The sequence below is a fragment of the Larimichthys crocea genome, chromosome I, assembly GCF_000972845.2.
Source record: "Larimichthys crocea isolate SSNF chromosome I, L_crocea_2.0, whole genome shotgun sequence".
NCBI lineage: Eukaryota > Metazoa > Chordata > Actinopteri > Sciaenidae > Larimichthys > Larimichthys crocea.
In genome coordinates, this window is record NC_040011.1 from 41,742,757 (window position 1) to 41,767,114 (window position 24,358).

The 24,358-nt window shown below is 43.5% G+C and overlaps 1 protein-coding gene across 2 annotated transcripts in view; it reads left to right on the forward strand.

The window, feature by feature from the left end:
- The window catches only part of gpc3 (glypican 3), a 99,700-nt gene that overhangs the window by 55,238 nt on the left and 20,104 nt on the right, over positions 1-24,358 (forward strand). For both annotated transcript variants that reach the window (XM_027286208.1, XM_027286213.1), the window contains exons 3-5: positions 7,068-7,753; positions 20,833-20,963; positions 21,544-21,669. In XM_027286208.1, the coding sequence (XP_027142009.1) occupies positions 7,068-7,753; positions 20,833-20,963; positions 21,544-21,669 (943 nt within the window). The remainder of the gene's footprint in view (positions 1-7,067; positions 7,754-20,832; positions 20,964-21,543; positions 21,670-24,358) is intronic.

Genomic DNA, 24,358 nt, shown 5'->3' on the forward strand with positions numbered 1-24,358 from the left:
ATATTCTGTATCAGGAGGGAGCAAAAGTATTGGTCTGTGTGCTTCCTGTCTTCTAATAACTTATAAGAAGACAGGAATTTTGGATGTGGCTTGTTGTTTTTGGGCTTATTTTTGCAAGAAATTAAGTTAAAATAAAATATAGATTATGAGGATTCTTCTCTAAAACCTACAAGTATTCATAATGAATGCACAGAGACACTTCTGTAAAGGTATTTGCTCCCGTAATAATCACATAAACATTGGATCATATTTAATTTAGCAATACCAAAAGCATACAGATACACAGATGGAGGATGGAGGATGGAGGATTGGGGTGATGGAGCGAGCTGCAGTAACAAACAGCACTGGCTGGCATGAGCATATCGGCAGAGTCAAAGTGTCAGGTTATAGTGGTCGCACCGTTCACCCGTGTAAATACGACTGGACGTTCTGAGTCAGCTGGTAGCCAAACAGCTGATGACTGAGCCAGTGATTTTGCTGCATGAATAAAGATGCTGGTGCCAATCAACAATTGCGAGCACAAGCATCAGACCTCTGCCTCGCCACTCAGCAAATACCAAAAGTTAGTTGGATGTTTGTGGCTTTTTATGAAAGTATCCTTAGAAATATGAAGGTTAATTCTGATTTAATAGCAGTTTTAATAGTTTTTGGTGGTAATAACCAAGCAGCAACCTCTGTGAAGTGAAGCTAATGCAGAAGTGCCAAAAATTGCAGTTCCTCAAACGTCCACTTGAGGCTGGCTACAGATGTGAGTCAGTCTCCATAAGTCCCCATGTTAAAATGACTTCACAGCAGAAATAAACATGTTTACAGCCTGGTAGAAAAAACTGTTTTGGTCTCTATAGCTAATTTCCCCGTTCATGACAACTGTACTGAGGGTGAATTTATATACAACTCACCTGTTCAGATTATATTAAGGCTTAAAGTTATGCAGGATTAACAGTGTGGCCGCTTTGATTGCAGTTACAGATGGCTTGTTTGAGCACCCAGGCTTCATTCAGCCTGCTTCAGATCTTTGCCAATTAATAAATTAGCTGGGAGGTGGAAGAAGAAGGAATGCCAACATGGCAGCAACCAGAGCTTCAAAACAGCTCTTCAGAAACCTGCAGGTGACGTCACAGATACGACGTCCATTCCTTATACTGTCAGTGGTAATTACATGGCGACATTGCTGGAGAGAAGTCCTACAGGGAAAGAAAAACGAGCAGACAGATGATAGAACAGGTTTTGAACAAACAAACCGGTTAATCAAACTAATGTGGAAGAAGACACAAGCAGCAAAATTATCACCCGAGCAGTTATAACTCTTTGTACAACCTGCTGTCTTTTTGTGAACACACAGTTTTTCCTCTGCAGTGAAAGATTATTATCAACATTGTTGGTATTTTACCTCCAAATAAAATGGTTTACACAATCTTGCCTGAACTAAAACTGATGTAAATCATGGACACAGCTATGAACACATGCAGAAGCCCTAAGCGGTCATGCATTCAAACATTTTATTTCCTCTGTTTTCTTGTTATAATGAGTTAATTTAATTTGTTTTCTCGAGGTAATGGGACACCACAGGGGAGATGACGTCCCGACTTTCGGGGTTAACCCCCTTTCACTTCCCATAGCTGCGAAGAGACACAGAGGAGCTCTCTAGAAGACACTGCAGCCTTTTATTTAATCGTGTGCTGCGACATACACTGTATATTTCTTTTTAAACAAACACCTAACGCTAACCTGCTCTGTTCCCCAAGGGAACTACGCTACTGTTATAACACCGGGATAACGACATAATTAATACGAGATCTCGAGGAATCCAAAGGATATCAAATCATTGCAGGAAGCATCATATCATGTAGCGACGGAGCTTATAGATCAGTGCATCACATCCACGACGTGGAAATCTCAGGTCTATCACATTTGATTGTCGTCATCATGAGAAAACTCAATAAATAAAACGTTTGAATGCATGACCGCTTAGGGCTTCTGTAAAATCATGCAGACGTTTTTCAATCTGTCATTATTTTTTGTGCAATTATTTAATTAAAAAAACCTGAATTAATTCCAAATAAATCAAGTCATTAAGTGTTGAGATTTTTCAAAGTTCGTCCGACACTTTGACTCTTTAGTTAATTTGTTCATGTGGAGCAGATGACAGGTATAATGCCGGAGAATGAATGTTCATTGTTTCTTTATTTTGTCTAGCTGTGGGGAAACATTTTCCAGAAGCTCCTGGGAAGGCTGATAAATGAATTAAAAGAAAATTCTGTGTGTGTGTATGTGAGTGTATGTAGCTCTAGTCCTTACACCTGACTCACACCTTGCCCTCCTACTATGGTATGCCAAATGTTCATCCACACTGTCACCACCTGGCCTCTGCTGTGCACTGTGTGATTGCATTGTGTACGTCAGCGTGCATGTGTGTGTTTGTGTGTGAGACAGCGCGCTCTCTCTAACAGATGGAGTAACCTAATACATGTCTCATTTCTGCCCCGCTGTCCATTGGCCCTCATGGTCTGCTGGTGATGCTATCTGGGCCTTACCAGCATCCTGTCTGCTTTGTTCCTGGAATCAACCCACCCCGCCTCCCAACCCCCCCCCCCCTACCCTGCTTCGCCTCCACCGCCGTCGTCCCGTAAGCCTAGGGCACCCGGACTCAGACACACTGGTCCCGCAAGAGCAGCTCATCAGGTGGAGCTGATCTCAGGTTACCTGGGACAGGTTGCTCTGTGGGGGAGTGAAATGTGTCTGGGAAAACAACATATTGTTTACAGTCAATGAGCAGATGCTGCTTTTGTTGAAGACTCATGAAATCATAACCGAATGCAAAGTCTGCTCGGAGGTTTGTGCAGACTGTCGGTCTGTGCAAATGTCAGAATGCTCAGTGTAAGAACTTAACTACTGCAGATACATGAAATGAAAGCTTGACAAAGTCTAAATTGCACAATTAAAAAAGTCTCTTTTCAACACTTTGGAGGTCCAAGCCTCCCCCCCCTCTCGCACACAGAGTGCTGGCATGCGTCTTTATAAATGGCTCTCCAGCCCTCCTGCCAGTCCTCTCTCTGCGTCCTGGACAGGTACTGTTTTGTCACCGGGTACAGGTGGCAGCGGCTTCTCCATTCGTCTCTGTGGCGGCTAGAGGTGACACTCCATCAGCCAAATGGATTAGTCTCATTGGCTGGGTAATTTATTGATGTTTTCCTCTCCGGGGGGATAATAGGTGTATGGGCCGCTGATTGATGAGGCCGTGTGGTGCATGTCTGCCTTCGCAGTGTGTCAGCGGTCGGTCAGTCAGTCAGTCAGTCTGGCGTGTTATGAGCCTCAGAAGCTGACTTATGTAACACCCAGACTGACGGCCTCTTGGACATCAAATATGTTCTTTTGACAGGCCGTTCATAGATTATCTGAAAAGCCTGCTTTGTGTCGGAGCTGGAGTCACTTAGAGCTTTTTAGGTGTCAGAAATAAGTGACCTCCGTGTGACACAGATTTATTAGTTTTCTTTTAAACTTTAGGCCACCTGAAATATGCAGCGCTTGATCACAATTTAATTGGGAGGCTTTGATTAATGGCATGATACGCAAAGAAAGTAGAAGTTATAATAAAGCCTGCAGATTTACGGTCTCCTCAATGACAATGTGACAGTATAGCATGATGATTTAGTGGATATCTATGTTTTAATGCCCAGGGAAGCTAAGAGGCCTGAAATCCTTGGAGTAAACATTATCTGGCCGGTGAAATAGGTGCTAGAGGAGTGCAGAGGCAGAGTCATTCCCCCTCTCTCTGTCTTGTGCTGCTGATCAGTCTGTAAAAAGCCTTCACTCTCTCAGCCAGCCTTCTGCCCCCTGACAAAATAAATGCTACAGCTAATTTTAAGCATGACCCAATATGTTCCCGCAGCCTCCTGCCCTGGTAATGTGTACTCTTGACCTCCTACAGTTGTATCCAGAGTGTCACAGGTCCCTGACATACAGCCCCTCACCCCTCCATTAGAGGATACCTGATCCCGCACAGGCTTTCACTGATGAAAGAGTTCGAGCAGCATGCGCAGGAAATGGGCTCGCAATGGTTCTTACCCTGACCCCGGCTACTTAGAGCCATTGAATTGCATTTATGAAGAGCCCTCTAGTCTTTCTCTTACCATTACAAAGTGGCTCTCCTCTTTGTGGTGTAAGAGATACTACAGGTAGCAGCTAAATTACAGGGTTTGATTTAAGAGGCTTTCATAGAAACCAAGGAAGGGAGAGGCAAATAGCTTTGAGGTGGGTGTGCATCTTTGTCAGCGCCTTCACTTTTCAATCAGTAACCAAATACAAGAAGCTTTGTTTTTTCGTATTACCAGGAATAGAAGACTTTTATTCCTCTCTGTATGAGTGTTTTTCTCTGTGTGTGGGTGTGTCTCACCTCCTCCCAGTCTGTCTCCTTGTCTCGGCTGGCAATCTGCACATCTGTCTGCTCATTGATCACAGAGGGAAGTGCTCCGCAGACGCAGCAGGACAGCCACAGCCTAAAAATCTAAACAGATGTGCGCTGCTCCAGAGCATCCTCTCACACTCACCCGAATATCCTCAAATGTTTTTCGTAACCTTTATTCACCCAGAAACTGTATCGCTGAGCACGCATGCTGTTTTCCACCCTGTTTCACTTTCACACACACACACACACACACACACACACACACATTCAAATTTACAACCACAGCCTGCCAATGTTTACAACCGAGGCAGTTTGGGAATAAATGGCTTGCTTGAAGCACGACAGTGTAACTTTACAGGAATTACAGGATAGCAGTGTGTTGAATTTTAAGATTCTCTCGAGTCATAAGTTTTATATAGTTTCAGTCTGAAATGCCTCAAAACTCAGACATGATATCTTTTATGTTGAAGGTATGGAGTGCAAACAAAATCAGAATATTAATAACTAAACTACTGTAACTATCAATCAGTCAGATTTTCATTTGTATAGCAGACAATAACCTCTCGACCCTCCATCCAACCCCATCATAAACAAAAGCACAAGACAAACTAAAGGAGGCTCCATCTCATTATTTTGTGAGGAAACACCAGAGGCAGGTTTAAAAAATAAAATAAAATAGATAATAATAAAATAATTAAAGAAAGACCATTAAAATGTGTAAATAGACCAAAAAGAATAAGAAAAAACATCATGATAAAATATATAAATAGCCAAAATAAAGGTCTGAAGGACATTAAAACATATAAATGAGCGGAGAATGTAAAAATAACACATTACATTTTATAAATAGACAAATAAATAAATGTAGCTCAAGTAAAAGCCAGTATTAAAAATATGTTTTGTGTGCACTAGTGACTCAAATAAGTGAATTTAGTCTAAGGTGTGTTATTAACTGTGCGCACTGGTCGTGTTTCGTGTGTTTGTGAGGCAGCGTAGATTAACAGAGCATCCGTTACTTCCTGTTATTTTCTCCTTTTTATAGTCATCTCTGTAAATTGGGTCATAAACCCTCAAAATAAACACCACAATTGTCACTCAAGTTGAAACATTTTCGGCTAATATGGATGAGTCTTCGCCTCAAGTCGCGCCAGCCAGAGTTAATTTGCATCCATCACGGGCACTTCCATCTGTGTGTCGACTTTATTTGCAGTTGAATTCGACTTCATTAACTCACTGTGAACAAATGTCTCTTGGTGTTCGCTTCTTCTTGTCTCGCGTGGAGTCGTAAAGTTGAACCGAACATGTAGAGCTGCCTCGGCAACACAGCAATAAGCTGTTGGTCACCATAATCTACTGGTCACACCAGACCTTTCTTCTTACGAATCCGACTTTTAGTTTGAGTAATAAAAGCAAGATTGTTGTAATTCTTCTGTCAAATGTAACAGACAGCAACTGGAATGCACGGCAGCAGTCTGAGAGAGGATAGTGATGTTCACTTCCTTTGCTCAGATATTATAATAGTCTCATATGGACCTCCTTGTGTGCCTGAAATTGCACACACACACACAAAAAAAAAACCACATTATACATTCTACATAAAAGAGACAGATCTGTCACATCATCCAAGGACCCAGAGCTCTGCATAGACTCGACGAGCGTCATTTGACCTCAGAGAAGCATGAAGAGAAAGAAATTAAACCATCCAGGCAGGAAAGATGAAATGGCTACTTTTTGTAGCACAAAAAAAACAATAACTTCCTCTAATGTCTCCTAAACCAGCGCTCCCCCCATGGTTCCACCCTCACAAAAGCAGTCGTGGTTATCACTCTCGACAAAGTAATATAGTGGACTAGCTGCGGTATAAATGGGATTTCAGCATCCTTTGCTATTCTCCTGTCCAAAGCTTCATTTCACTGACTCTCAGCTCCCCTGCTAAGTTCGGTAATGGAGCTTTAAATCCCCTCTGTTGTTGGGTCCTCATTCATTTTGCTACCGAGTCGGTGATAGAGCTCTCGCTTCTTGTGCCACCTTGTTGATAAGACTTCACTTTGTGCCTCGGAACGCCGCTGATTATTTTCCCTCCTCACATCAGCCACGCACACCTCCCTTCTGTATGTTTTCCTCCCTGCAGACATCCTCATGGTCATGCCTCTCCCGGTTGACTAATATATTGAGATTAATATACTTGTTTAAAGGAGACTTTTTTCTCTCTCTCTTCCACTCCTGAGTTGTATTGAAAGGTCAAACTCCAGGTCTTGCTTTTTTATCTACTAAAGATGCTTTGTTCTCTTTATATTCCAAGTGATCGTCTATTACCGTGGCGCTGTGTTTGTTTTTCCTGTGCATATGCGAGTGCGAGCAGTCCCATTAGAGAAAACAACAGATTGAGAAAAACTGTGGAAAAGTGAAAGAGAGACTGTGTGTGGGAAGTTTTCTGTTACCGCGATCATTAAGGGTGGGATGGATGTTTGCAGGGAATTGCATCTGTTTGACTCTTTCATGTTTTTGAGCTAAATTGCTGCCTATTTTTTGACAGCTTGGTACAGTTGTGGTGATTACCGAGGCATATCATCACCTGCTGAGTGCACCGTCTATCAGAAACGTGGCCTAACTTCTCACCTCGTCTGACTCCGTCTCGTGTTGTTCTCTTGCTTTCTTGCAGAGGCCTTTGACTTGGTGCTGCGTCACGGCCGTAACTCCACCCTGGCCATGCTGAAGTCAGAGTTCCCAGGTCTTGGAGCTGGAGCCCAGAGCTCTGTGGGGCAACTCTTCCTGGACATGTCGCTGTACATCCTGGGCTCAGACTCCTCAGTGGACCACATGGTGGCGTTGCTCTACGGTCGCCTCTTCCCCCTGGTGTACCGCCGCCTCCTAGCGGGCAGCGTATCCTCTCTGTCTGAGGAGTGTGTAAGAGGAGCCTGGAAGGACTCAGGAGCATTTGGCCCTTATCCCAAATTGATGATGACCCGTCTGTCTCGCTCCCTTCTGGCCACACGAGTCTTCCTGCAGGCACTGAACCTGGGCATTGAGGTTGTCAACACCACCGACCACCTACGGCCCGGGCGGGACTGTAGCCGGGCCCTGCTGCGCCTGTGGTACTGCCCGCACTGCCAGGGCATGCTGGGGCCGCCAGCTTGCAGAGGCTTCTGTCAGGCAGTGATGCAGGGCTGCCTGGGGGGAGCGGCCGAGGTGCAGCCTCATTGGAGGACCTACGTAGACGGACTGGGGAAGCTGGCTGGTGCCATGAGAGGAGAGCAGGACATGGAGGCTGTTGTTCTAAGACTGCCTTCAATGATCAAACTGGCTCTCAAGCACGCTGTGAATGCACGCACCCGCCTGAGTGCTCTGGTGAGTTTAATACACAAATACACCTACACAGTTAGTGAGTGTCAGAGAGTAAATAACACTGCATTAAAAATACAAAGGGGCTGCATTGGTGTGGGCGTGCTCCAGGAGATGAGACTAAACTACACACTACACCACGTCTGGACAGCTGGGTGATAAACAGTAGAGTGAAGGTCAGGTCACACTTTCTCCGTCTCACATTTCTCATTCACATTAACTGAGAGCCGAGTAACTGGTGAATCCAATGGTGAAGCCACTACATCAAAATCACCTCACACCTCAACACTCATGATACGGGCAAACTCCTTCGTAAGGTTCTCAAAAGTATCGATACTTTTGATACCGTGTGTTTAAAACGCTACAATCTCCATTAGATAGTACCATAGTTAGTTAAAGTACCATCAGAACAACGCCATACATGACTGATGAACTAGTGAACAATCTCCTCCTCGCTCTCCTCCTCTTCCTTTGCGGTCTATTGATCACACAGCGACACAGCAAGAAAGAGACGTCATCTAGCGCGTTGAAGATGCAAACACAGTGTTTAGCATCAGTAACCAGTGAACACATTTAGAAGAAAGAAATTTAGATCGGCTGCATCGTTAAAAACAACCCTCCTCCTGCACACAGCTCACCTGCTGCTGTGAAAACACAATCAAGGGTGAAAAGAATCCAAAATGCAATTTGTGTGTTTATTTTTAGGGCAACTTTCTAAAAATAGTGCTGTTACTGTTTGATACGAAGAGAGGCGGGGCAAACCGGTGTGTGTGTGGAAAAGAGAAGGAAATCAAGGTGAGCAGATTAAACTAGTTTGCGAGTAAACACTAAAATGAAATTAGAAATATGGTAATGTATTTAAATCAAATATGAAACCCATCCTAGTTACAGTCTTTCTTTGGATAACATTGCAAATGCTCCAACTTGTGTTTAGCATCACGGACCTTTTTTACACTAGTATTGTATTAAAGTTTAATATGAGAAATGTATTGTGAAAACTTTACTCCTTTGACCAGCAAATTTGGAGTGTCTATTCGGTGCGGGCAGCAAAAAAAAAAGTTGAGAGAAGTTGAGCCGTATCCAACTTTTAGAAGACGGATGTCACACTGCAGCCCCCCAGTCAGACAATCAGACCTCCACAGTCAGCCTGAAATGTCTCTGAAACTCAGACTATCCAGGTGTATTCAAGGACAAGGTTTATTTCATGTACCCAGCTTTTAAATCTGAGTCCGGCCTCGCTATTTACGCTGCCAAACAGTGACACAAAGAAGAAGAAAGCTGTTAACGAGAGAAATAAAAAGTTACTTTCTGTTTTGCAGCGGTTAAGTTCAGCAGCCCTCTTCACCCCCACACATGTACTTTAACTGAATAGAAATAGTGACGCTTTGTGTTTGGAAATAGCAAGGTCGTCGGTTGACATCGCCATGTTGAGTACAATTTCGTACCGCTAGACTTTAAACTTGTCAAAGTTTATTTTTTTTAGCTACATCAGATCTTTTGTCAGTGCTCGATGCAGGCAAGATTCGTTGGACAGAAAGCTAATACGACCTTACACTCACGCTGCTCGTGTTACAAAGTAAACTACCAGGAATGTGCGGTTGTATGGTATGTGATTGACCAAAGCAATCAGTTGCCAAATGATCGCAGTGAAGTTGAGCCAGCTGGATCGATGCGCCAACACAGTGGTTTCTTTGAAATGAATGAGGAAGCTGAATGATATGATGTTATAATAGCAGTGCTTACGTCACAGTTCAAGCCCGGGACATGAAGAAATGAAATAAAGATCCCATTTTTCTAAAGTTAATCTCAGGAGAGAGTGATCCAGCCACTCCAACATCACCTTGAAACAAGAAATGCCATACACGACACGAGACACAGTTACAATAGGCAAACAATGTATCTTTCCACACACTCAGAGCAAGAATGTAGCTCGGACTGAGCTGAATCTGGAGGGAGAAATAATAGCCACAAAAGGGAGCGAGGACAAGATTGTATTGCAGACCGATTCTCCCGACACATCTCGCTGAAACTCGTCTCTCACCCCTGAGCAGCGGTGACCCGTTACGGGTGGTTTCAACTGCGATAAAACCGTCGGGTTTGGTCGTAGCCTACATGTGAAGTGAAGGTGAAGTGCTCATGAAATATGAAGGCCCCTTTCTCTGCCGGAGTTACAGAGCTGGATGTGCTTTCGCTCCGGTGTAATCTGCTGAACTTTTCACTCCTTGAATCCCCGCGGTGACCAGGTTTCCACTCAGAACCCATCATTTATTAACTCGCAGGTTGACCTCACTTACTCTACAGTGCGAGGGCGTGGCTGCATCCAGGAATCGCTGACTTAGGGGAAATCGATGTGTGTTTATGTGTGTGTGAGAGATCCTTATCCAAAATTAAAGAAAGGCCTGTGTGGGGTTATTTAAGACTGCAGTTTTCCAGGCACTGTAGATGACTTTACACTGTGTTTATGGCTCTGACTCTGGTTCCAGTATATGGGATTAAAGCTGCTATGGTAGTGTATTGTTCAGCACTGTGACAAGGTCGTGTGTGTGTGTGTGTGTGTGTGTGTGTGTGCGAGCGCTTGAATGTAATCTTGCAGAGACACTCCTTGCTCTGTGGTGTCATTGAAGGGACAGAGGCATCGTTTCCCTAAAGGCTAATTTTGTTTCACAGAGGAGAAAAAAAAAACAAGACAACAACTCAAATATCCTCATTAATGGACTGATGCAGGGTTTTTTCATGAGTTATCCAAGCGGCAACATCCGTGGCTGTGAAGTGAAGCCGATGCAGAAGTTCCAAAAACTGCAGTTCCTCAAACGTCCACTTGAGGCTGGCTCCAGAAGTGAGTCAGTCTCCATAAGTCCCCATGTTCAAATGTCCAACTTCACAGCAGAAATAAACATGTTTACAGCCTGGTACAAAAAACAGTTTTGGTCTCGTGTGGTCTAGTTCATGACAACTGTACTGAGGGTGAATTTATATAGAACTCACCTGTTCAAATTATATTAAGGCTTAAAGTTATGCATAATTAACAGTGTGGCCACTTTGACTGACAGGTGAGTGTCATTACAGATGGCTTGTTTGAGCAACCATGGCGTCATTCAGCCTGCATCAGGTCCACCTTTGATCCACGTCTTCGTCGGAAGCGGCATGTGTGATGTGTGTGTCCAGAGCCGTACACATCACAGATACAACGTCCATTCTTTTAGCAAATTAGGGGCAATATGTAAGATTGAGCCAGAATAGTTCAAGTAAAAAACATTCAAAACATGAACTAACATAATCAACAGAACATGAAGAGCTAACAGCTACAAAGACGTCTCTGACATCAGAGTGCTAAATTATAGGTGCAGTTTCTTGTAATACCACTCGTGCCTGAAGAGGTGACAGTGAGTCTCTGGTCTGTCCAACACGAGGACGAACAGAGCTGGGCCGAGGGACAGAGATGCTGCTGAGGCCTGAGGCAGCCCTGGGAAGAGACATCATGGGCAGAGCCAGAGCATCTTGAAGAATAAACACCATCAGATTCTGCTCTGATCATAGAGCTGTGTACTGAAGTGAAGAGAGAGCTCAGAGTTTATTTTTCAAACATTTGGGATTAAAAAAGTGGATTTATCTTCACTCTCAGTGCAGAAATCATTATTATTGTGGCTGTCTGCGGGCACCCAGAGCTCTGTGACACTACTTCATATTTATACAGTAGAGTAAATAAAGGAGACTGCTTGGAGAGAGTATGAAAGAAAGTTACTTGATTCCAGCTGTTGGTACTACTTTACTACTACCGTTTAAATTCAGACTTGCTCTCATGATGGAGCATATTTTTGATCCATTTATCCATCCATGCAATTCCTTCTGCTTATTCGGGGTCGGGTCGTGGTGGCAGCCGGTTTAGCAGAGCACCACAGCCGTCCTTTATCCTTCCCCAGCAACATGTTCCAGCTCTTTGGGTATCCCAAGGCATTCCCAGGTCAGATGGGCTATGGGTTAGATGTGCCTGGAACACCTCCAGACGAAGGCACAGAGGGGAACATCCTAATCAAATAGCTGAACCACCTCAGCTGGCTCCTTTCGACATGAAGGGGCAGCATCTCTACTCGGATCTCCCGCTGGATGTCTGAGCTTCTTACGCTCTCTAAAGCTGAGCCTGGCCACCCAACTCATTTTGGCTGCTTGTGTCCGTGATCTCATTCTTTCTGTTACTACTGATCCAACACTACCTAAATCTGTTTATTTTGGGTTCATACCGTTGTAACGTTAGAAAGAAATTCATAGTATCGAGCAGGAACAATAGGAAATTTAATAATATGAAGGGCGTGATGGATTGTACCCATGTGCTGGTGTGCAGAGACAACGCAAATATGACGTCTTCTCGCGGTGAACTGAACTGAATTTAAAAATATATTAGAGACAATATGTTGTGTAGCGTTTCCACGTGATCTGAAGCTTTTAAATTATTCATACGAAATAAGGTTTTGTTTTCAGAAAAATGAGACAGTCCCTCTGAAAATCGGCGCAGTCCATTTGTTGCATTCAGCCTATTCATCTTATACCCCATTAAGACAGACTGCGGGTTATCTGAATGGGTCAATGTGCATCAGCCCACCGTCCTTCATGAGCATCCTTCTCATATGGGTTAAATGTCAATATTCGACTTTGTTGACCGGACAGCTTGAAATATGTATTGACAGATCAAGCAGCATCATATCATCGACTCCTCTGCAAGAAAGAGATCAAGACACAGACACGCAGAGAGAGAGAGAGCGATCGATGGGGGAAATAGAAAGCGTGCACATGTGGATGAGGCAGAGAAAACAAATATGTGCATATATGAACAGGAGGAGAGAGTGTCTGCCAACAGTGGCAAATATATGAAGCTGTGACAGATGTGAATAGATCAAACATACGTTAAATACATCAAACACAAATCACACAAATAGTCAATCAGTGTCCAGAGGTCAGATATCAACATGCACTGCTGTCACAGTGTCTTTTTGTGATATCACCACTGAGCCACATTGCCTCAAGTCAAAGATATTCTTAGAGTCTCTTTAAAATCTGGTTTTAAAATTAGAATAACATCCTGTAACTGCTTATCCTCATCAGGGTCACGGGCACTGGAGCCGATCTCACCTGGCATTGAAGCACGGCACACCCTGAATAAGTCGCTGGTTCATCAGGAGGGTTAACACATAGAGACAAACAACCATTTACACCTATGAGCAATTTGCAGACACAAAGTATGCATGCATGTCTTTGGACTGTGGGAGGAAGCCACGAAGCCACGGAGAGAACATGTAAACTCCACACAGAAAAACCTCAGTCAGACCTTCAAGCTGATGATTAGAAAAACAGTAAAAGTCAAATAAATACAAACCTAATGTAATAATCTCTAATCTAATCAGTGAGAACTTGGATTTTGGAGTCCCTGCTTACTTTTCTAATGTCACATAATGAACTTGAGCTGCACTGCAGACTATCATCCAACCGGCCGTCAAGTCGGTCACGTTAGCTCTTTGTAATTCGGTATTTTAAGGCACAAAACCAGCTGCAATATAAAGTTATTCTTTAATATGCTTTCAGCTGCCAAAATGGTTTAAACTTACCCGAGTCTTTCGACCAGAGGAAATGGTGTCTGCTTTTCTGGTCGGGGCTTTTCCCTCTGTAAAACATCACCAGCACTGACGGGCTTTTTACTCTCACAGGTGTTGTAATAACTCCAAATGAGTACTTGTACTTTGACACACACAGAGTACTTTTTACACCACGTATTTTAACTCAACAACAGAACGGGGCAAAACGTTACAGCGTCTTACATTTGCTGTAATACCTCTGAAAGAGTTCACATCCTTTCTGCCACATCTGCAAAAATGTTCCCATCTCTCTCCCTCTCTCGCTCTGTCAATGCCATTGCTTCCCTGCATCAGCATCACCGCCTGTTCTGTAACCTCAACACCACTCCAGCACCAACCTGCAGGCTCCAGGGGGGGTTTAACATATTTTGCTCAATGCTCCTCGACATCTATATCTGCAGGGAGTCATGAGGTCGGAGTGTCGATGGCAAAAAGTCATTTTAAACATGAGTTGTCTGACTGACGTGACAGAAATGTTAAATATAGTTTGAAGCTGCAGCTGATTTTCTGTCTATATTGGTTATAAATTGATAACGGCATGTTTAAAATGCAGGAATGTAAAGTATATTATTGGCTCTGTAAATCCTGCGACTGTGAGAGCTGCAGCAGTGTTCTCTCACTATCTCCCCTCCGGTGAGTGCAGACTCCTGTTACTCAGACAAACAGATCAACTGTATCTGAGGAAAAGAGTCCTCGAGGTGTGAGTGAGACATCTCTTCGCTTCTCCCTGGACTTGAAACGTGTTACTCTGCTGGGGAGATGACCACTCATCGTCCTCCAGCCCCGCTCCCCAGCATGTTAACAGTCATTCCCTCTACCCAGTACAAGTCCACTGTGAATCAGCCAATGTTCAGAGAGACGGAGAGGGCAGCCAAGAGCCCCGCAGCTCCAATCTATTCCCCTGTCAACATCCCACCTCCCTCCTGGAGTTTGATGTCATCCACCTCCGTCTCTACATCTCATCCTCAACATCCTTCTCTCTCTCTTTTTTCACTCACCCTCACCCCAACCCACCCCATTTATTTCTTTTCCTCTCATTCTTACGGCTCTGCTGTGAGAGAAGATGCATGATTTATGAAGCTCTATTTTTACCAGTTACCGAGGAGAAAGAGAGGGAGAGAAAGCGGCGACAAAGTGAGGGAGAGAGAAAAAAAAAGGGGGGTAGAAGAATGAAGCTGAGAGTGTGAAGAGCGAGCCCAAGGGGAAGGAGGACAGGAGAGTGTGAAGGAGACATCCATCACCCTGTGACCCTTTGGCTTAAAATGAAGACAGGAAGTAGGTTGAGACAGAAATATGATGGATCTGACCACGAGGAGACTGCAGTTGTGTATTGTTACAGACTTGATACAGTTTGATGATTAATTATAAGTGTAGTATCTCATCTCATCCATCTGTGTGCCTTTTGGTAAATAACACACTTTTCATGAGCTCTCTCTTTTTTGTTGTCTTCCCCCTTTTTTAGGCACAAAAATAGCTCGAGCAGATCAAATCACATCCGAACTGTTGCTTCACTGAGGAAACAAGAACACTAATTAAATCTCTGCTGCATCTTCATTACTTATTAATCCGTTTTAAACATGTGCTTTAAACACATTCAATGAATCATATCTATAAATGCTGCACTATATTATCAAAGTCACGTGGAGTACCAGTAGTTTGCCCCACACGTATAATAACATCCTACCACATGCTGAAGCCTTGTGATCCACAAAGTTATTATTCTACTATTATCATGTTTAATTTGAAGTATAGGAGATAGACTGTGGCATTTAGAGGTCCAATCTGCAGTTTGTTTAACGATGTAAATCACAGATATATTTGCATAACTGAAAAATTTGACTTAATGCAGATAAAGTGTTTTTTGACAGGTTTTGTTGCTCTAAATATAGTTTGTTCATTAAAAGACCTCCCAATCAACTCATAAAAGGTTTCATTCCTGTGGTTTGAATTTTCATTTGTCACATTAAAAATGCAGACACTGAAACCACTGACAGTTTAAAGAATGGTCGTCGTATCAGTGACGTTATCCACAGCAAAGACGTGGATCATCATTGGACCTGAGGTGGGCTGAATGAAGCCTCGGTGCTCAAACGAGCCACCTGTAACGGCACCCACTTGTCAATCAAAGCGGCCACGCTGTTAATCCTGCATAACTTTAAGCCTTAATATAATCTGAACAGGTGAGTTCTATATAAACTCACCCTCAGTACAGTTGTCATGAACGGGGAAATTAGCTACAGAGACCAAAACTGTTTTTTGTACCAGGCTGTAAACATGTTTATTTCTGCTGTGAAGTTGGACATTTGAACATGGGGACTTATGGAGACTGACTCGTTCTGTAGCCAGCCTCAAGTGGACGTTTGAGGAACTGCAGTTTTGTTTGAAGATACTGAACTCATCTTCACTAGCAGTCTTCTTCATGCTTTTTCATGTAAAATAAGACATCACTGCACACTGAATCTGATCTCATCTAACTTTAGACTATAGGACTAATAGACTTTAGGCTATATAATTATTGATTATTTGGTTACATGTATCGTTCTTTGAACTAAAGAGCCTTCTTCTTTCTCATTGTTCCTCCAGTACAGACATTTTGCCCTACACTTGCACCTTCTTAGAGAATCCATCACATTCTTTAGGCCCATTTTCCATCCGCCTTTGAAGAAAACATCATGCACCTCCACTTAAGACCCACGCACTTAACAATTTCATCTGCATCAGTGTCTATGAAATCAAAAAGACATCAAGCTTTAATAGCTTTTCACATCTCTGGATGCTTTAGGAATTGCAGAACACTGAGTGAGAAGTGTCAAATACATTTTTCTCAGCCATCTTTAACCTTGACGCACAAATAACTAATGTCTCACTTTAAATCTGATCTGCACAGCTTAGTCCAATCGGTTTTAGTGAGAACTCTGTGTTCTGAATTTTACCGTGCACTGCGACTTTTTTAATCCAACCTCGTTCTAAAAACAAATTATTATTTCCAAAATGTTTGGGGATTTGTCGATCTCATTAATGTGAAGCTGAGATTTCTGAACCGGTGGATTTATTAAATAGCCGTGCTAAGCTGAGCTGATTAGAGAGATTTAAAGATTAGACTGAAACAGTCTGAGTTACCTGAAACTCCGTGTACGTGTTTTATGTTTTGACTGGCTTTGATCAGTGTATTTCAGTGCTTTATATCAACAGTATATGGCTCATTTCAACAACAGAGAATGCCTGTGTAGCGTAAAGATGAAGAAATTAGCACCTAGGGGTAAATGCATGTTTTTACATTTGGTGCTTTTCTTTGTGTGTTTTCTGTTTCTATGTATTATTGCCTCCATGGACAAATCATCAGATAAATTATTGCTTTGATAGATTTGTGGTAAAGTGTTGTAAAGCAGCACCAGGACATTGTCTTTGGAGTGCATTCACCAGACTACTCTCTGATACCTCTGGAGGTGTCATGTGGTAAATAGAAAGTCTATGGAGTAGCTAATTCATCTAAAAATAAATACATGTGTATATACAATGGGATCAAAAAGTCTCAGACCACTAGTCAAGAAAAGGTGGTACACACCGATGGACAGAGCTAACAGAGGGAGTGTAGCATCACAGAGACGTGGCTGAATTAACTGAATCGACTTGCTGGTAACTCTGGACAGCTTTCAACTTGTGAGAGTGGACGGGAAAACAAAGGAGAGTGGACAGATGAAGACGGACAGAAAAGCAGGGAGAGAGAGGAGGAACAACACTCAGCAAAGGAAACATCTGTGGACCACAGGCGGAGTCAGAGCATCTTATCGTATCTCATCTCATCTCATCTCATCTCATACTTTTGCCCTCGAGCTGCTGGGACTCCACAGGTTTCTATAAAACCTAATGACCCGTGTTATACCAGCCTGATCATGACAAGATCTTCTTGTGATGGTGTATGTGGAGGAAAGTCCATGACAGGACTTCTTGGTCTATAATTGGACCATTGGTTCAATAATTCTTGGAAAGCTCTGAGGTGTGTTTGGGCTCATTATCCTGCTGCAAGATGAATCCTTCTCTACAGCGATGCACACCAGAGGGTGTAGCATGCCACTGAAGAATGGAGTGCTGCTTCTCCTTCATCAGGGTGTAGTCAGTGTACTGCAGGTGTCAACACCCCCAGACTTGAATATTCCCACTGTGTAAGTCTGCCATGGTGCCCCACAGGCTACAGATCACTGTCTGTGCTTCTTCCAAAGCAGTTAAACTGTTTACTCTTTGTCTGTTTGGCTGACTAGACTGATGCTGCTGCCATGATGATGATGCTGAACTCTGTGGTCTGTCTCATAGACGAACCCAAGGTCAAGATTAGCTTGATTCTGTGTCAGACTGAAACTGAATGATGTTTGTGACCTGAAGTAAGACACACTGTGACTTAAGCATAATGTCTTGTTTTGACCCTATACCCAACAGAGACTTCACATGTATAGACGAGTGAAGAGGGACCTTATTTGGGCACGTAGTGAATCTAGGTCTTGTAAGGACAAACACTCCCCGCCTGGGAAGAGACCTTCTGAATTGCGTTGGCATCCACACAGTGATTCACTTGTACCACTGATCTCTATTCTCCTTCGTGCTTCAATAAATAATGCTGTGTAAGTTATCAAGGTCTCCTGAGAACTTTCCCAAACTACCAGCGAACCTTCTCTCATCACATATCCACAATGTTTCACTGTGGATTTGATACACTGCGGTATCATTCTCTCTCTCCCGTTCATCTCCTTACACGCTCTGCCATAACTCTCAAACTTGGATTCATCAGTAAATAGGACTTTTTATTTTCCTCCCCCACACTCATTCACTGGTAATTCTCAGTCCAGCTCATGCGTCTGTCCTTGTTTCCCCTCCTGAGAAGTGGTTTAGAAACTGCTACTCGTCCACTGAGACCACTACAGCACAGCCTCCTTCTGACAGGACTTTTGCTGATTAGAGTGCTGCGTTCTTTATTTAGTAGCAGAAATCTGTATCTGACTGGTAGTGTTACAAACGCAACCTTGACCAAACTGACCTAAATATTGAATTCTACGATAAATATATAACATAGTCAGGACATGCACTTTTAAAATCACATGAACTGAACACATTTACTGATGCCGAGTTCGACTGTGGGGCTACATCAGACAAGAAAGTTTAGGAACAAATGCTCGATCAGAACTATATGAATATTTCAGCTTCATAGATAATAATAATTTTAAAGCAATTCACGCTACATCAAACTGATTTCAAACTGAAGTATTTTAAGATATAACCATGATACCTGTCTGTTATTACTTGTGACCAAGCGGCAACTTAGTAACTGTGAAGTGCCAAAAACGTCCACTTGAGGCTGGCTACAGAACGAGTCAGTCTCCATAAGTCCCCATGTTAAAATGTCCAACTTCACAGCCGAAATAAACATGTTTACAGCCTGGTACAACATGGCGGTGGCCAGAGCTTTAAAGTAGCTCTTCAGAAACCTGTCGTTGACGTCACTCACATGCTTTCTATTCTTTATACTGTCAAACAAAAGTAAGGAGGAGGAGGAAAGAGGAGGCCTAATTGCTGACTCAGTCTTTCTCCTGAGCCTGGACTCCCCTGGAAGAGAAGCATTACTCACCAAATATTCTCCATTATGTCGTTACAGCTGTGCATGGCGCCCTGCCACCTTTACAACACTGATGATATCATCTTTCCTCCTGAAGCTTGTTTGCCCATTAATAACTCCTCTTGCGGTCAAGATGAATGTATATGCTCCTAATTATACATTTATGTGTGAGAATCCACCTGAAATGCCATCGATTTGTTTTGGAGTTTACCTTTACGCAGTGTTTGCATGAGCACAGCACCACATGGAACCTGAGACGCAGGTGTGCAAGTGTGTGTGGACGGTGAGGTAGACATCTGTGTGTGCGTGTGTGTGTGTTGTGTTACTGGCCGTCAGCACCTCTCCCTCTCGGTGAGGCTGGCTGCTCGGTGCAGATAAAAGTGTGCAGATATTTCTCAGCTTTCACGCTGAGGCAGGCTTTATCTGCAGACTCTCCTGTTGGTTTGTTAGTCCAGCCCTGGGTGATATTAATACTCCACTAATGAGTCCCTTCCTTGAAGAATCCGGAAACAATCGGTGGGAGTAGGTAGGGTGGGTGAGGCTGTGGCGGAGGAGGAGAGAGGGCCCATGTGCTGAATCAGTCTTTCCCTTGTGCCACAACTCCCCTAAGGCTTCCCGGGAATGCACAAACAAAAAGAGGAACCCAGCTCCAATCACATTAATCATGGCCTGTGGAAGCACCGGCACTTGCTCCAGGCGCAGGAGAACGAGAGAATTACAAGAGAGGAAGACGTGGAGGCAGACAATGGACTAAAGTGTGTGTGTGTGTGTGTGTGTGAGAGAGAGAGAGGAGAGAGAGGAGAGAGTGTGTGTGTGTGAGTTTACCAAAGTACACTGTAGGGGAGTATTAGTGGAGATGGCTAGTCAGGGTATTAGTGAACGCCTGTGCAGGAGAACTCAACCATCTGTGATCAGGATGGGGTGTGTGTGTGTGTGTGTGTGTGTGTGTGTGTATAGAGGTGTTCACTGTATCCTTGGATGACAAGGCTGTATTGATTAACCCCGATCAGCATTTCTGTGTGTCAGCATCATGAAATAAACAAGTGTTTCAAATGAATAATTGCATCAAATGATGAATGAATTTCGGGGGAGTTTATGCTGATGAATCTGTGTGTTAAGTGAGTGTGAGTGTGTGTGTGTGTGCATGGATAAAGACGTCCGGTGCTTCTCTATCTGCTCACATCAGTATTCAGCAGCTGTGGTGCCAGCCTATTCACTTAAAGGCGAGCTGGGCACAGTTAGCTGTTAACATTACATGGCAGAATTAAGGCTCGGCCAGTATCCTCAGGGGAAATTAAACCACCGGCAAATCATTAAACCACAAGCTAAACATTAACAGCCATTTGCATTTTTATTGCACCTGAAAAGAATGTGCCAGGTCTATTATCTCCGAGAGACAGAGAGAGACTTCTTATTTATTATTGTTATGTCTCCCCGCGTGGGAAACACAATGGCGTTTATGTGTGGAGAGAAGAAGCAAAAACGAGAGGCCTTATTTTCACGCTTGCGTTTTTTTTTTTTTTTTATGCGTTATGATTACAAATTCGAACAAGGGGAAAACGTCTGGCAGAGGATACAATGACTTGTTTGTTATGCAAATCCCACCGCTTTCATGCCTCCCAAAAATAAACAAACCCAAACAGATGACAATATGCGGAGGGGCTCAGCTGACTGAGGCCGGCAGGTTTCTTTGCCGCTGACAGCTGCAGTGTCATTGCTATTAATTGTTTGAATAAACAGGCTGTGGGAGCAATGATACATATAAGTGGTGTGAAGAGGTTTAGGTGGAGGTGGGGGGCGGACTGAATTCACTCACTCAATCAAGGATTTCATTTCCCTCCTTCTTTGCTCTGCAGGTGAGCGGGATGTGTGGAAGCACACCTCAGCGTGCCTCCCGCTCAGTCGGTTCTCCTCCAGCTGCCTCTGCAGCCCGCAGCACGCAGCCCTCATCCCTGGATTCGGATGAGACTTTGGCCGGCCTCCGCAGGTGAGGAAAATCAGGAGCTTTTAATCCAGACTGAGACCTTTCCAGCTGATGAAGCAGCACTCCACTCTCCAGAAACACTACAGGGGCAATATATGTCTGACAGACAAATATTGTCCCTGACATTGTGGACAGGTTTCCTCCTGTTTCCTCGTGACACTCACTCTTTCTCCACTGGAGTGTTTTTAACACCACTGATGCAATAATAGGCTTAAATGAACAGTGTAATAATGCCCAGCGGGGCTGCTGGCCTCGGCAGCACAATGGCCAGATTAATGTCAATTAGGAATAGAGACACTGCTTCTTCTTGCCTCTTTTACTCTCTCTTTCTCAAGGGGGGTCTCATCGACCTGCTTTCACTGTCAGCAAGCTGGATATCCTCTCTTATTCTGTCTGCCTCTTTGAATTTATTCCTTTGTTCTTATCCTTCTCACAGCAGGACAACTTATCTTTGTATTATTTCCCCTGCTGATATGTGTGTGTGTGTGTGTGTGTGTGTGTGTGTGTCATATTCACATTAACTAAACTTTTATTATTGGTTGTCTCTCTCTCTGTTGAATGTTTCCTTTCTTTCCCACTTCAGGGAGTTCATATCTAACCTGAGGGGCTTCAGCTCCTTCTACAGCGGTCTTGGGGAGGCGCTGTGCAGCCGTGAGCCTGCTCCGGCAAACCACTCCCTCTGCTGGAACGGGCAGGAGATGACAGACAGGTAAATCAGCGTCTCATTTGCCTGTGATAACAGCTCTTACAATGCACCTGCTGTCGGCAGTCTAACACATCCTACACCCTTGCAGGACGGGTCCTGCTCAGATTTAGTGGTTGCTCCAAATGTTCATTCAAACAAATAGTCTGGTCTGATTCTTAAATTCCCAGTAGCACATCCAGGAGAGGTGAGTTGAAGGGTAAGTTTTCCTAGAGCTGATGAGCTTCACACGAGGGCCCCCCTCTCTCCCACTGAGTGTGAGTGTAAATCTTGACTTTGGCTCTATGGGATGTTATTAATGTCAGGCATGCTGTCACCTTCTTCTCGCTTAGTTAATTGCTGTTTCGATCGTTCTCTCCTCCTTCATCCAACATCTCCCGTGCACCCTGCAGAACCTCATTTGGTTTTCGCAATATTTCACTTCACCCCTGTCCGTTGCCTTCCACACATCATAACTTCTTCCTTTACCGAGCGTCACACAGCCCCCAGTTTCAATTTGGCTTAGATAGTTATAGATATCATTCTTTTTTTTTCCCCTGCTTTGTAAATTATGTGTAGAATTTAATCAATGCAGAGGCACACATTTCAGACAAGAAGCGCTGCAGGTTAATGTTTTACCTCTTGTTCCAGGAGGAGGACGTAGGGATAAATTCACAGCCTGCTCACACTGTGCTGAAAGGGAGTCTATCACACAGACAGAAAAGAACCTCAATCTGTGGATGAGACATCAGGTTGGCGTGAGGGCAAAGCTGTCCTGAGGGGATGATTACAAGCTGGACCAAACAGTGCGATAGGAAGGTACAGGGAGGCAGGAAAGGAGACGGAATGATGGAGAGATTACAATGTCTCGCGGCAAAGCAATTCTCTGTGTCATCTGCGAGGGCATATGCCTGCAAATTCACTCCGGGTACATTTTCACTCTGAGATTTGCTCTGGATCATCTTCCATTATCCTCCCAGATAAGACCATCTACAGAAATGTGGCATTCATTCTCGTATTGTCTCATGCAGATAAATTTAGATTGTGTGTTTGTGTGTGTGTGTGGGATAAGCACCCAAGGTTTCTGGTACTCAATGTCTCCATTACTAAATGAGGTACTTTTTTTTTTTTTATCAGATGTGTTTACCATCCCACCTGGAGCCAAGATCAGAGCAGCAACACTTTTCACCACATCAAAGAGCGTTACACTGATAACTGTGATAACAGATGTGAAGCCGTGACAACTCCAAACATTAAATTTCCATTCCTCTTTCAGATCTAATGACAATGTAAACTTGTGCGTGCGCTGGATAAATAATAAAAGATAAGACGCTGTGTCAACTCTGAGTGTTTAATTTAGGGACTGTATGAAATTTAATAGGGAGCCGAGGACGTCAGAAAAGATGGAGGATGTTGTTATTTTCAAAAAGTTACAAAGCTGCAAAAGACAGCAGGGTTTTATTAATGTGTATTTGTCAGGATGACATACATTGATCCCTGGCCAGATGTTAAATTAGCCATTAAAATGTAGATAATTATGACTAATGCCATGTTTCCACTGTATGGTACAGCTCAGCTCAGCTTGACTCAAGTCCTCTTTTTTGGTTTTCCATGTCAAAAAGGCCTAGATAGTACCTGGTGCATGCATTCAGCAGGGGGGCTGCCCTAGATACATGCCTGTGCATGACAGCTTACACATGTGTGCACATTTCAAACACTTGACAGACGTTATATCGTGAATTTTCTATAGTTAAATGTAAAAACTTTTAGCGTATTAGGTCAAATGAAACATCACTGCATCATGGCAACAACTAACAATACGGCTGGCCACCCACAAAGCATGAAGCAGCAGGGTACAGTGCTAACAAAAGTCTGCAGCTTTATTATTATGATTCATACAAAACTATACTCATTGCTCCAGCCTGCGTAAGAGTAAAAAGCAGCTTTGGCACCGTCCTTGGCACTGAAGACATCTCTACAGCCATTTAAATAAAAATACAGACAGAAAAACGACCACTTGAGCTCGCTGCCTTTGAAAAAATGTCTTTGCTTCAGAGCTCTGAGGTCAAGATTATTCCTTTCTTTCCATTGTTGGAATAGCGGGAGATCACCACGGGTGAATCTTTTCACATATCTGAAATTAAGGAAGAAAGAAAAGATAGCTGTATAAAAAAATGCTGCAGCTCACACTCTAATACCTCTTGAAGCTGCTACTCAGGTGGTCTGCAACGCTGGTAGTCACCCATTTCTCATACTAATGGGTACCTGGTACTGTTTTTGGTTTCACCTCAATCGACTTCCCAAGCAGGCTGAGCCAAAACTAAACATGGAGTGAAAACTAGAATCAACAATCATCACTAGAAGTGACACTTATGCGACACAGAGCAACCTCGTCTGCCCTCTGATGTTGGATTTTTTTCTAATCTCTGCTGCCTTCAGCCTTTTTCCGAAACAAAGTTCGTCTTCTTCGCTGTCACAAAGAACGCTCTCTTCGATTTCCTCCATTGTTCTTGTGTTTGTGTGTTTGTGTCATATCCCGCCTACGTTGAAGGGGCGGTGGGAAATAAAATCGAGAACAGTACCTGGTATCAAAAAAGTTGAGTTTTGAGTTGAGTTGAGGTTGCACAGCTTTGCCTTGAGCTGAATGCTAATGGCATGTTAACATGTGCACATTGACAATGCTTAACGCGGTGATGTAAAGCCGGTGTAACGTTTA